The following is a 14,604-nucleotide window of genomic DNA, read 5'->3' as shown; positions in this document are numbered from 1 at the left end:
ACGTCCACTTATCCACTAAAGATCACACTGCCACGTTAGTTGACTTGTTAACAACATAAACCAGTGTGTATGAAAAAAATCTGTTTCCAAGCAACTCCAGGAAGTTACTGATCCCAGCGAATCAAATACAAGCTCATGTCTCTACATTTCAAACAAACAATGAGCTAATGCGCTTATTGTGGACTGTGTGGGTGTGATCACTGACACTTCTGGAAACAAACGCAAATGTCATCTTGTTAAGATTAAACATAGCATCAGTAGTTTTCAAACATGTTCCTGAGAAAGAAAAGGACTTACAGGCAGACGTCAGAGCTGCTCAGACTTTGGTAGAGCATCTTCTCGTTGCATTAGCTGGTTGAGAATAGAGCCGTTTTTCCACCAGAGGAACTTTACCCCTGAACAACGTGCGTTTGGACCGGTAGACCCAGGGTCTAAATTTAGTTCAGAGGTAGTTAATCTACCCCCTGAAAAGCCCATGCTGGGGGGGTAGTACTTTTCCTGGGACTTTCGAGGGGCAGGCCCTGCAATGCTGAACGTGTCTGATTGGTAGATTAACCGCAGTGTTTTTATTCCTCCCTCCGTCCACAATAACATCACACACATCTGTGATTCACTTGATTTCTCTTTCTTTCATTAGTTTTTATTTGTTCTATCTTTTTTGTATGTGTGTGTACTTTTCAAAAGAAGAAGCTGTGATTCTCTTGATTTAGCAGCTTGTAACAGTAGTCTTCTCTCAGCCCACCGTGAATGCGTCTCTCCCGGTGTTCCGGTTTTAAAAGTGACCCTGTAAACTGGAGACCTTCAGCTGAACGTGTCAGTGTTTGTGGAGTTTACACAGCTGTTGAAACACAGAGGGAGTTCCTGGGAATGCAAACTAGTTTAGTTTTTATTAATATTTGAAAATATCCTCATCAGATATTTAATGATCGTCTAAAGACGTTTATGAGGGATGCATCCGGCTGAAAGTCTCCAGTTAACAGGGTCGCAGTTTAAACCAAAACACCGGGCGATCTCTGCCACGTTTTTTTTTAGTTCAAAAGGATTTTAAAGGCGTGTTGAAACGTCTTTGCTACTCGTGCTTATCTCCTCTCACGTGTTGATTCAGTGAATCCATCTGTGATGAAATATAGCACCATCTAAAACAGACCAGCTGAGTCTCTTCATGCTAACAGGCTAACTGTTGTGTTGCTCATAATGATACCTGCCTGTCAGTCTGCTTCTATGGTGTCATCTGTGATGAATGGCATTCCTCTTTGTTTTACTGCCCTCTACTGGTCTGGTGGTGTAGTGCATATACTTTTTTTTCTCTCCATACGTCACTGGCCTGATTTGCGCAATCTACCCTGGACTTCAGCCTGCTGTCGAAATGCAGACAACAATGGGGGCACAGGAACCTTTTAGTTCAGGGGAAAGTAGATCTGGGGGCTAAAAGACCCCGGAACTCTTGGTTGAAATGCACCTTTAGTGACCCATCGATCGGACTTATCTCTGAGTGACAGATCAAACTGTCCTTCTTTGTATGCATTCTTAATCAAATAAGCTGCTCTTACTTTATTAACTTGGATGAGCTCACGTCAGATAAGCCTGTCTTTTAAAACCACTTCAGACGGGGAATCAGCTCCGGAGGTGATGAGAGTTGGCTCTGGTAGCCCGAGATGCAAGCTTTAGGTCGCTGTGTTATTGTGCGAGGCTTGGCCCCAGGCTCCAGAGAGAATCACTTCCTCTAATGGAAAACTATTGTCTGCCACTGAGCACATACAACTGTGTGGAATACGGATCAGCCTATCTGGACTTATGCACAAGACAGAATGAAGCTCTCCACCCGCTAGAAAGCTATTTTGGAATTGTAATATCCACTGAAGTCGATTCTGATTAAGCAATACATCTGGGATAGACTGTACTCGTGTGTGTGGCTGGGGGATGTTTTCCAGCGTTGGGGAAATGCGAACAGAAAACCAACAAAACAGCATAAAAGGAGAAAAAGCAGCTTCTCTTTGTGGTGTACTGTCCCACATTGTTACTCTGGCAATGAGACTAAGCTTAAAAACCTGTCATAACAATTCAACAATAAGGCACTTGGGGAATTATTTATTCATTGGAGGGGATTGGATATAGGTTAATGAGCACAATAATATGAGATTAGAAGTGTCTTGAGAAATATGATGTCATCACCCTCGCATATACTGCATTATTTATTTACTCTTCCCCCCTAGTAGGCGATGCTTGATGTCTAATGTAAGCGTTAGACTCATCACTTTTAACAACAGCCAAATTCAAGACATCCACAGAGCAGGTTCACAGTCAGTTCAGAGCACTCCGGTGTGTATGTAAAATGTATACACCGCCAAGGAAGTATTCTCCAGCAGGTCGTCCCCCAGGATGTGGAACTCCATTTACCTTACAGGCTTCCTCTCCCACCCCCTTTCTCCAGAGAATGGCGATGTGTGATACATGCATTATCTTCCCCTTTTTTTTTTTTTTACATCTCCACAGGTCACTCCATTTCGTCCCCTGCAGGATTCATCCCCAGTCCAGACCGTGAAAAATGTGAAAGTCTGAGCTTTGGCCATCGGGCAGATCCTTTGTGAGGGTTGGACGGCCTTTTCGGGATTTGGTTTGACATTGTGTGGGCTCGAATGTTTGGAGGGGAGCTCCTGTGTGGTCTGTCGAGTCTATTAAGAGAGGGAGAGAAGAGAGAGAGGAACAGTGTAAGCTTCAGAATAAGGGAAACACACAAAGACATGTAGAGTGTCCATGTTACACGTTGTGATATCTGCACTTCGAGGCAATCAGTCAGCCTGTGCACTCTATATTAACCATAGACTGTATAAATAATGGACGTAGTATCCGTGACGTCACCCATCTGTTCCTGAGCGCTGTTTTGAAGCCAATCGTCGGCGGCAGCCATATTTGAAATGTTGAACTCAGTCATGTCCTTATTTGGGCAAAAACTTGTAATCTTAATATCTTCTGAACCGTCGTGTTAGAAAAATATTCACCCCCCTACAGTGTGTGCTGATATTTAAATTAGCTACATAGAGCCAAGCAGTTTTTTGAACCAGGCTGTAAACATGTTATTAATGCTGTAAAAATCATCTTCTTTGAATGGGTGTGTATGTGGTTTCTGGTGTTTCTGCAGCCAGCCTCAAGCGGATTCTCTATGAATTGCAGTTTATAACACTTCAGCATCTTCAGTGTCGCGTGGAGGTCTGGGACGGTGCCTGTGGAGTGGCAGACCGGGGTGGTGGTTCCCATTTTCAAAAAGGGGGACCGGAGAGTGTGCTCCAATTAAAGGGGTATCACACTTCTCAGCCTCCCAGGAAAAGTGTACTCTAGGGTGCTGGAAAGGAGGCTCGGACCGGAGGTTGAACCTCGGATACAGGAGGAACAATGTGGTTTTCGTCCTGGCCGCGGGACAGTGGACCAGCTCTTTACCCTTGCGAGGCTCCTGGAGGGGGCATGGGAGTTTGCCCATCCAGTCTACATGTGTTTTGTGGACTTGGAGAAAGCCTACGATCGTGTACCACGGGGGCTCTTGTGGGGGGTACAGCGGGAGTGTGGAGTTCGGGGGCCGCTACTGTGAGCTATCCGGTCCCTGTACGACCAAAGTGAGAGTTGTGTCCGCATACTTGGCACAAAGTCGGACGCGTTCTCAGTGCGTGTTGGACTCCGCCAGGGATGCCCCTTGTCACCGATCCTGTTTGTAATCTTTATGGACAGGATCTCAAGGCGCAGTCGGGGGGAGGAGGGTCTCCAGTTCGGGGAGCTTGGAATCTCATCTCTGCTTTTTGCAGACGATGTGGTTCTGTTGGCTTCCTCGAGCGGGGACCTCCAGCGGGCATTGGGGCGGTTTGCAGCTGAGTGCGAAGCGGCCGGGATGAGAGTTAGCACCTCCAAGTCTGAGGCCATGGTTCTCTGCCGGAAAAAACGGTGGATTGCTCTCTCTCGGTGGGGAGTGAGACTTTGCTCCAAGTGGGGGAGTTTAAGTATCTCGGGGTCTTGTTCGCGAGTGGGGGTAAAATGGAGCGTGAGATCCACAGGCGGATTGGTGCGGCGTCAGCAGTGATGCGGACGTTGTATCGGACCATTGTGGTGAAGAGGGAGCTGAGCCGGAAGGTAAAGCTTTCGATTTACCAGTCGGTCTACGTTCCAACCCTCACCTGTGGTCACGAGCTGTGGGTCATGACCGAAAGGATAAGATCGCGGATACAAGCGGCTGAAATGAGTTTCCTGCGAAGGGTGTCTGGGCTCGGCCTTAGAGATAGGGTCAGGAGCTCGGACATCCGGAGGGAGCTCGGAGTAGAGCCGCTGCTCCTCCGCGTTGAAAGGAGTCAGCTGAGGTGGTTCGGGCATCTGATAAGGATGCCTCCCGGACGCCTCCCTTTAGAGGTGTTCCGGGCACGTCCAACTGGGAGAAGGCCCCGGGGTAGACTCAGAACGCGGTGGAGGGATTATATCTCCCGCCTGGTATGGGAACGCCTCGGGATTCCCCAGGAGGAGCTGGAAAGTGTCACCGGGGAGAGGGATGTCTGGGTCAATTTGCTTGGACTGCTACCCCTGCGACCCGACCCCGAATAAGCGGAAGAAAATGGATGGATGGATGGAACACTTCAGCATGGGCTTCATCGTTTGAGACCGGAGGTTGCCGCTTGGCATTAACACAGGGTATCATTTTCAAACTAGAGCAACAGGGACCCTGATCCGGTTCGGATGACACAGAGTGCTCTTACACATTAATTGCATATAGGTTCAAAGTGAGGCAGAGAGTCCAGAGGGACGTGAATCCCCTTTCAGAAAGACGTGGAAGGGCATCACAGGAGAGCTGGGGGTGAAAATCTAAACAAGGGCTGATGTTGAAGGATTTCTCAAGCTCCACGGAAAAAAATATTTTCCACATTAAACGTCCGTCAGAAGACTTTCCCTCAAAGTCACATTAATATTTGATATTTCATGACAACACGGTGTCCTCTGTGGAATATTGCATTTTGTACTTGCTTAGAGTTTTTTAAAACTGACATCCAAACAGGTTACACCACTATTTGAAGTTTCACTGAGGGTCAAACTTTCATCTGGGGGGGGGGGGGGGGGGGGTTGTTTGTTGGACTCACTTACCCTGACCTTTTGGAGGTAGATCAACTCTCTGTATCTAAGGTGTTACTGCTCATAATCACTCTTTTCAGACATGTTTTCATATCTTGATGAACAGTTCAATACAGCAAGTCTCTCTTTCCTCCTCCTCTGTTGATGTCAGAGGACCTTTTCAAAAACCTGCAGGGTGATCTTACTTTTTGAAGCTCTGATGTGATCTTTAATATGGTTTTAAGACATAATGATTGACCAATATCAATAATCATACTTGTTTTTCATCCTTAAAGAGTGTGTAACTCTCATTTTTAGGTTTTAACCTTCGGACGAACAGCTCAAAATATCCTCTACCCATCTCAGATCAGTGTCTTTGAAAACTCTCATTTTAGCCTCCATCTGAAACATTTAATTTCAGCAATCCAGAACCCAGCATTTCGGAAGCCTCCTCCACTGTTGCAATGCTACAAAGCACTCAACACAATTTAACTGGTGCTCTTCTATTTAAAACAACAAAGTATGGGGAGCCTAGTGGCCTAGCGGTCTAAGCGCCCCACGTATAGAAGCTACAGTCCCAGTTCGACTCCCGGCCGGTTGACCTTTTACTGCATGCAAAAAAATATAACTTTAAAATGATATATTATAAAATATAACCACATGATTTGGACCTGGAAAGTTCGGGAAAGGACAAAATAATCACCAGCGACGTGCTCATAGAAGGAGATTCACCAACTAGTGATGTCACAAATTGAGCAAACATTATGTCCCTCTCGTGTAATTCTCATTTAGCTTTTTAATAGTTTTTTTTTTTTTAGAAAATTGTGGCATCACTAGTTGGTGAATCTCCTTCATAGAGCATGTTGCTGGAGTTCCTTTTGTCCTTTTCCAAACTTCCCGGGTCCAAATCATACAGTTATATTTCCTAATTTGTCATTTTAGATAGAGGAGAACTTGTTTTATCATGTGGACTGCTTTTTAGCATGGTAACAGTGGAGGAAGCTTCTGAAATGCTGGGTTCTGGAGTGCTGAAATTAAAGGTTTTAGATGGAGGCTAAAATGAGGGTTTTCAAAGACACCGATCTGGGATAGTTGAAGAATCTTTTGAGCTGTTCATCCTGTAAAGCTGCTCAAGAGCCATCAAAAGGTCAATGCCTAAAAATGAGCATTATACACCCTCTTTAAGGATAAAAAAAACAAGTATGATTATTAATATTGGTCAATTATTAAATCCTAAAACCATTTCAAAGATCACATCAGAGCTTCAAATAGTAAGATCACCCTGCAGGTTTTTGAAAAAGGTCCCCTGACATCAACAGAGGAAGAGGAAAGAGAGACTTGCTGAATTGAACTGTTCATTAAGATATGACAACATCCACTTGATTATGAGTAGTAACACCGTAGATACAGAGAGCTGATCTACCCCCAAAGTGTCAGGGTAAGTGAGTCCAACAAACAACCCCCCCCCCAGATGAAAGTTTGACCCTCAGTGAAAACTTCAGATGGTGGTGTAACCTGTCCTCTAAAGCAATCTGCAGTCTCATCCTCCGACACAAGGTTACCTCACAATCTGAAACTTAGCCCGCATTTTCATCCCATAACTTTAACTTTAACCAAGCCCTGATGAAGACCCAGTGAGGGTGGAAACCGGTGGGCATTTTCCTTTTTAATGTACACTACCTTTTAATATGTCTGCCCTGTATGTATTAAAGGCTTTTTAACCCTTTCCTCGACTCGAGCTGGTGTGCCTGAAGACAGCCCCCATGGCTTCCCCCTTTTTTCAGAAAAACTTTGACTTAATATGTGATCTTAAAGGTGACATATCACGCTTTTTTCATCAATATATATTGATCTAAGAGGTCCCCAAAACATGTCTTTAAAGTTTATGCTAAAAAAAACACTTTGAAATCAGATTTTGGCATGCCTGAAAAGCCCTCTTCGTCAGCCCTGCTCAGAACACTCTGTTTTCTCTCTGACCACGCCCCCTCAGGAAGTGGATGTGCCCTCGGCTGTCCAGCACGTTGATCTAATGTTTACATGTTGACGGAGAGGCGCTTGCAGCAGGACCTTTCTGAAGGATTGGTCATAGATTTAGTGTTTCTTGTTGTTTTATTTATCAGTATGTCGACGTGTGTCTTGGTACACAGCTACGAACATGTAGCTATGTGGCTATGCTAATTAGCGCTAGCACTTATCCATGATAAATAAAAATCATCCACTAGATCTTCAAATCTGCAGACGTGGGGAGTAAAACCGACCTCTACCAGAAAGGCAGCAGGACCTTTTATGAAGGATTGGTCACAGATTCTGTGTTACTTGTTGTTTTATTTGTCAGTACGTCGACGTGTGTCTTGGTACACAGCTACAGCTACGACATGTAGCTATGTGGCTATGCTAACTAGCGCTAGCACTTATCCATGATAAATAAAAATCATCCACTAGATCTTCAAATCTGCAGACGTGGGGAGTAAAAGCGACCTTTGTGTTTATTAAGACAGCCTACAACGAGCATGCCTCCCTCCTAAGCTCCTTGTTAGCACACATGTGTGCAGGGAATGAAAAACGGAGGAGGGGTTGAGTTGTATTTTATACAGTCTATGGGCTAAACAAGCTCCGAGCTCTGACTCCGTTACAGACCGGATATTGCAGCCTTTTTATTGCATTATTTTATTGCTGGACTAAAAAGAGACTAATATTTAGCCTCTGGATCATTTTCAAGAATCCACATTAGGAACTATGATCCAATTATGATGCTTCAAATATTTTTACCCATATATGACCCAAATAGGAGATATAATACTGCTATGTTCACAAGCACAAATATGAGATTAAACATGCACCTTTTATCACAGCTGAAAGATTAATTTCCAGCAAGCTGCTGACCATGTTTTTCTGCAGACGTCTTGGAAACTTTTCAAGAAACCTCCAAGGTTTTTCAGACCCAAATATCAAGGCTTCTATATTTCTGACCCTTTTTTTGACCCCGTGCCTTCGTTACAGTTTCATGTAAAAATGCATCCTAAACATTTGATGCATAATTCAGAGAACAACATACCTCTAGCACCACTGAGATACTCGTACGGATGGCCTTGTGTAGCCGGGACATCGACCTAGAAAGGGATATAAACAACACCATGACCATGCAAGCTCACAGCGGACAACATATTTCACAATTCATATCATGAAAACATTGCAAAGATATTATATTTTATGGTTCAATTATTGTAACAGAGGACATGTTTTATCAAAGTCTTAGAATAAAGTTATTTCACTATGCAGTTGGTTAGAATGTTACTGCTATTTATCATACTGTTTTTCTTTTTACATGGTTTGTTACAGATATCTAATTATTCCCAGCTTTGAGGCTAGATTACGCACTTAACAGAGACAGGAATACATATTACATTTAAGTTTAGAGAGGTTTTATGTTAATCTACATTAGGGGAGAGGTTAAACTAGGTCAGGTTGTTTACCTTGTGGGATGGAGGTCTTTTTAAACAGCTACTGCCATCCTCTCTCTGCGGAGGTCAGCTGGGGGTCATTTAGAGTCTCTTTAATGGACGGGGCAAAGGCAGGCTCTTTAAACGACTGGGAGAGGGTCACATGACCGGAGGAGAACAGAAAGAGCAAAACAAGAAGAGAGAGCAAACCACCACCACCCCCCACCCCCACCCCCTCATACTGATCCGAACACGGCCTAGAGGTCAAGGAGGCTTTCATGCACTGCGACACGCTGTTTGTGTCGGGGTAAACATTCAGAAAGTTAATGTGTGTTTACTGATGATGCCTGACGTGATCAGCGTCCGCCTCTCACCGAATTATATGAGCAAACAGAGTGAAGCGCATTTCAAGAGTGGTGATGTCGTTATCACTAAATCCTGCAAATCTCAGTCGGGGAGATTTCCTCCAAAATGCATCACATGGTGTCCAAATACAAACAGGGGAACCAGTCTTATCAGATTACAGAGGCCGTTTACAAGGTTACACAAAGCCTGTCTTGTTCCTGGTGTTCGGTCAAACTTTCTATTTTTTACAGAAACACACGTTGTTCTTTTTAGTCATGACTACCACACTTCTTTTTCAATCAGTAAATACTCCTGTCTAAGAGATAGATCACCCAAAATATCCAGTTTATCATTTAAGGTTGTTAGTTTAAATTATAAGGCTGTTTTAGCAGTCCATAATTATTCTCTCCCAACACAAGAGTTTTCTTTCAAAATGTTTATTCAGCATCAACAAAGAAGAAAATATTAAAGGGCTTACATAAGCTCAAAACCAATATAGTTGAACAAGTCTCTAGATGAGAATAAGTACCAATTCACCAGCATGTGATTTAGGCTCTAAAAATTAGTTATCATGTCTACAAAGTCAAAAAAGCATCTTGTACTAAATCAGAGAAGGACATCAAAAAAATCACAGAAATGAAAAAAGCTCCTCGACTGTTTGCAGCTCCGCTTGATCCGTCTACATAAAGGATGAGCAGTTTTTATAGATGTTTTAAGGTGGATGTTTTAGGGCCGTTATGATGAACACATCTACAGTTCTCAGAATAAAACAGCTGACAATATCCACAGTTGCACACCATGCTTTTATAAGCCCTTTAACACTAACAAACTATTATTTTACAAAAAGGAGGAAACAGCAAAACAATATGTTTACAGTTTGACTTTTCTCTTTTTCAGTTGTAAATGTTCATTTACAAGGGACACAATTTCACCGATTACCCCTCAGAAAGAAAAATATCTACAGTACTGCACTTTCCTAGATCTAAGCTACTACATTTTAAGTGATCAACCACGCAGTTCAAGGTTTGAAGAATAGAGGGTTATAAATTAAATTGTACTGGCAGCTGTGCAGAAACATTGCATCCACAGTAGGGGTGTAACGATTCTTTTTAACAACGATTCAATTCCTATCATGATTCGTGGTTTCTGATACAACTAAAGGACGATATTGGTTCATTTGGAACGATACGATACAAAACTATTCAGGGACATGAAAACGATTCAGTAACTTTTTAGCCAAAAATTCAACCAGTGTGACTGTGAAATAAACACCTTGATACTGGACAGTCCTAGATTCCTGTTGTTTCTTGTAAGGGAATCAGGTCGCATGTCTTTGCATATAAACTTGGCAATTGTTGCCGTGGTGTATTTGGCTCAAGCCGAGTTTTGTCCTAGTCTCTGACTAAACATGCTGGAGAGGCCTGAGGATTCTGCAGAGCTGATGTTACCTTGATGAACGCTGCAAGAGGTGCCTGGACGGTCGGCGTTGTGTGAAATCCCATGGCGCCTTAGTAGGTGGTTGGATAGATTTGTGGCGTTGCCGTGGTAACTTTACTTGACCTTTACATATCCTACAAACAGCGAGGGACTTATTTAGAACATAACTGTCTTTGCAAAAGCCAAAGTGTTTCCACGCGCTGGACCACAATGGTGGCTTGATCATTCCTGGCTCACCGGCTTCTCCTCTGCCGTCCACCATGCTGTTTTGTTATCTGCTGGCGCGTGGTGATGACATCACAGACAGGCAGCCTGAATTGAGTAACGTTTAACTTCTTTATAATTAAAAGTGCAAAAAAAAAAACATGCATATAAAGTCTGTTGTGCTTTAATTCAATGTGTTATTTCCTAGTATGGATACAATCCATTTATTACCTTTTAAAACGATGTTAGATTGATATATGGCGTCAAGAAGGCCAACTTGCCGAGCACAGATGGATGTAGTTGGATCATAGGAATATAAATCAACACATCGATGTAGTAGATGAATCGTTACACCCCTAATCCACAGCTTCTACTGAGTCACTCGTCATTACCAAGTAAAAGAGCGTGATACAATGTTGTTCTTCACAATCACATATAGCTGAGACTTCATATGCTATTAGATCTGTCTTAATCTCAACGTCCAGACGATTTCTAGTAGAGGACAGGTTACATATTTTACCCAGGGGAGGGGGAGTATGTTTTTATAATAAGGGCATAACATTTTGGAAAAACCAGTTTGAGCGTCTGAATTTCACCGTTATTTTTTGTATTATTTCACTGTTTAGTTTTCAATTCTAAAAAGGTGGGAATGTCCATAAAAAATCCATTACTTGGGTTGAAACATCCATGAGGACTCAGGTGTGGGTTGTATAAACAGTTCAATATCTGGAGTATGGCTGCTCTCTGTACACTCCCTTGGTTGTTCGTGCAGGCGGTGCTTTGCCGCGGTTGTTTGCCCACTCTTCCAGACCTAGTGTGGAGGAAAAGGAAAGACACAGAAGAACAGGGATTGATCACAGAGGCGTTCATCTTAAATCGTTCGTTTATAGCAGCCCGTGCAAATCTATTTACCTCAACACAAATATTGTATCGAGCACTCTGAATGTCTGGCGTCGATGCCGCTCATCTCATAACAAAAGCCTGTTTCCAAACTGAGAACAAAACCACTCACACCAAGACACTTGACTTTCACCTGGAAGGATGCATCACAGATAATTGAATGAGAGGATCAAATAGCTACTTGAAAAGGACCTGTTTAGTGTCTCCCAGCAAAAAGGTCACAATTACCATTAGCCCAAATCAGCCCCCGTTCACCCCCTGGTACTGTCAATGTGAAAGTGCCAGTATCGATGGCACCCTTTGTCTGATCTTCAGCCAGCACCGAGGCTTCCCTTGAGCTGAGGCTCACAAAGGGTTGTTTTTTTTCTGTGTACAGGCTCTCTGTTGGCAGCACATAGCCAATACCCCTTAATTAAACCTGTCAGACACTCACTGACAGACACTTTGAAGAAACACACCAAGGTTACCTTGTGTTTGGAGAACAAGGAGTCACATCAACGCTGTTTATCTGTTTCCTTTGAACTGTCGCCCTTTCCCTGTGTGACCCATGCGGCTGCGCTCTGGGTTTCATGTGCAGAGACGCTGCACTCTAATGAGCCGAAGGGCCTGTTCTTTCACTCGTGTGGTCAGAAGAGTTGGTGAAAGTTTTGCTTACTTTAATTTAAATTTTTTTGCTCATAACTTTTTAATAATTGTTATTTTATAGGCTCTTGTTTGCTTTATATAATTCTTTTTCTACTCTGTTACTGTGACACTTGAATTTCCCCGTTGTGGGACGAGTAAAGGAATCTCTTATCTTTGACTTCAACAAATGCAGACACACTTTTATTGTTTCAATTAGTGGTGCAGCAGATCACAACTGATCTGTGATTGGTTCAGACCAACCCCCACAGCTCAGATCAGGTGTGATTGACAGAAAATGGACCATCATGGTGTACAAATAACAAGTCACGACTCGCTTCTCTTGTCTCCTTGAAGCCTGAACTTCAGATCAATATGAGCATGAAGAAGATGCCTCTCCTGCCCTTTGTGCACTGAGGAGCGTGAGTGAGTGGAGGTGGGAGCACAAACTTTAGAGGAATAAAAGCTAGGGTAGGTAGTCATGGAAAACTAGCATGAATTTGAATGTATCATTTCCTCAGGACTCCGTCTAGCCCCTCCCCCCCTCCCCTCGGAGCTCCTCCAAAACGACGCCCCCGCTCACATGCGCGAGCGCCACTGATTCACGACCATATGATGGGGACTGATTCAAAACCGGTCCTCAGCACATGGTTTGTGTTTTGCACTACGTCAACTCATGTCTCACTCAGCGGTAAGAAAACACCAAAACATTCTCATAGTGAAAGTTAAAAACACAAACAAACATGAAATGTACGCTCTGCAGGAGGCGGGCAGAACGGCAGGACAGGATTTGATTGGTTTCATCATTTGGCTCCTGATGGCAGGGATTGGTTGGTGTTTTCCCAGGTTTACTCCGGCTGTAGATAGCAGCTTTTTTTTACCTCTTTTTTAAGAACACATTATGTATTGATTACCATCGGCACAGAAAGATCATTTTAACCAGTATAACAAAAAGTGGATCTAAATCTGACTACCAACCCCAGCTTTGATATGCATTAAAAGAGTTGATTGTCGCTACAGGATCCTTCAGATAACACCTGGAAACGTGGATGGTTGTAATTACATGCCTGGGTGAAGTTAGAGCTGATTGCTGATTGACATAAACATAAATTGCATCATGTTGGTCCTCTCCTTCTCCTAACCACTGGTCTGACACAAAACATTCCCCCGTTCTTCATACTGTTTATGTCTGTTTTTAAATAACCTGGTGCAATTTTTATCGTGCAATAACTTACCTATCTATTTATCAGATAGAAGTGTACATAGTGTGTATATATCTGTAATAGTTGCCATATTTTATTTTTATTTTATTTTATTCTATTTTATTTTATTTTATTTTATTTTTATTTTATTTTACTTAATTTTTTTTTTTTTTTTATATAATATTTTACCCTTGTCATTGTTATTATTACTGTTATTATATTTTTTAACTATGTTAGTACATTGTTGTATTCCCCTGTCCCGTGTTGTAAACTGCTGTAACAAAAGAAATTTCCCCCAACGGGGCACAAATAAAGTATATCTTATCTTATCTTATCTTATCCCAAACTAATAATGCACAGAAACAGTCCTAAAGCACTACAGAGCACAACTATGAGGGCTTTGAATTGAATATTAAATATACACTACCAGTCAAAAGTTTGGACACACCTCCTCATTCAATGCTTTTTATTTATTTTAATTATTTTCAACATTGTAGATTAATACTGAAGACATCAAAACTATGAAATAATCTGGTTTTACCATAATCTGGATTACAACAGTAGTCAAATAGGGCTATCCATTGTGTACTAACCCTACCTCTGAACAACACAACTGATGGTCTCAAACACATTAAGAAGGCAAGTCATTCTACAAATGAACTCTTGACAAGGCTCATGTTCATTAGAAACCATTCCAGGAGACCACTTCATGAAGCAGACTGAGAGAATACCAAGAGTGTGCAAAGCTGTCATGAAGGAAAAAGGGGGCTACTTTACAGAATCTGAAATATAAAACAGATTCTGCTTTGTTTAACACTTTTTTGTTCATTCAATAATTCCATATATGTTCTTTCATAGTTTGGATGTCTTCAGTATTAATCTACAGTGTTTACAATCATTACAATAAATACAAACCTTTGAATGAGAAGGTGTTTCCACACTTTGGACTGGTAGAGATTATCTTTATAAACCTGCTCCACATGTTGATATTCAGCGTTTTAAACATTTTAATTAATTGATAATTGATCGTTAACATTTCCAAAGATCGATCCCGGAGATTACTTCAAACTGACATCCCTTTTAAACCAATTTAATGACATATAAAACAATCAAATCTTACATTAACATAACTCTGCAGGATCATTTTTAAACGACCTGTGATTATCTTCATGTGTGGTAATTTGGATGCTGCTCTGCACCCCATACAGCAGCAGTCTGCTGTGCTGAACCATATATTATCTCTACTATCATCCGGGTTTGCTCTGCAGTGAGTGTGACCTTGGCCCACTTTTTCTTGTACCTGTCAGAAGCTGACACAGTATTGTTGAACATTATCTCAGTGGTTTCAACTTTGTTTGAACTCTGGTGATGGAGCT

At 42.3% G+C, this 14,604-nt stretch overlaps 1 protein-coding gene and 1 long non-coding RNA gene across 2 annotated transcripts in view; both read right to left on the bottom strand.

Annotated features, from left to right (window-relative positions):
* Positions 1 to 2,085: 2,085 nt before the first annotated feature.
* LOC117827531 lies at positions 2,086 to 8,677 on the bottom strand. Its single transcript, XR_004634234.1, has 3 exons — positions 8,553 to 8,677; positions 8,135 to 8,189; positions 2,086 to 2,672 (listed from the first exon to the last, which is right to left on the bottom strand). It is a non-coding gene; the product is annotated as an uncharacterized LOC117827531 (long non-coding RNA).
* Positions 8,678 to 9,285: 608 nt separating this feature from the next.
* The window catches only part of khdrbs3 (KH domain containing, RNA binding, signal transduction associated 3), a 237,573-nt gene continuing 232,254 nt past the window's right edge, over positions 9,286 to 14,604 (bottom strand). Inside the window, exon 9 of the mRNA XM_034704107.1 lies at positions 9,286 to 11,316. Within this exon, the coding sequence (XP_034559998.1) occupies positions 11,225 to 11,316 (92 nt within the window). The 3' untranslated portion in view covers positions 9,286 to 11,224. The remainder of the gene's footprint in view (positions 11,317 to 14,604) is intronic.

The sequence above is a fragment of the Notolabrus celidotus genome, chromosome 16 (assembly GCF_009762535.1).
Source record: "Notolabrus celidotus isolate fNotCel1 chromosome 16, fNotCel1.pri, whole genome shotgun sequence".
Taxonomy (NCBI): Eukaryota; Metazoa; Chordata; class Actinopteri; order Labriformes; family Labridae; genus Notolabrus; species Notolabrus celidotus.
Note: the sequence above shows the minus strand (reverse complement) of the source record. Positions and strands in the feature narration are given on the sequence as shown.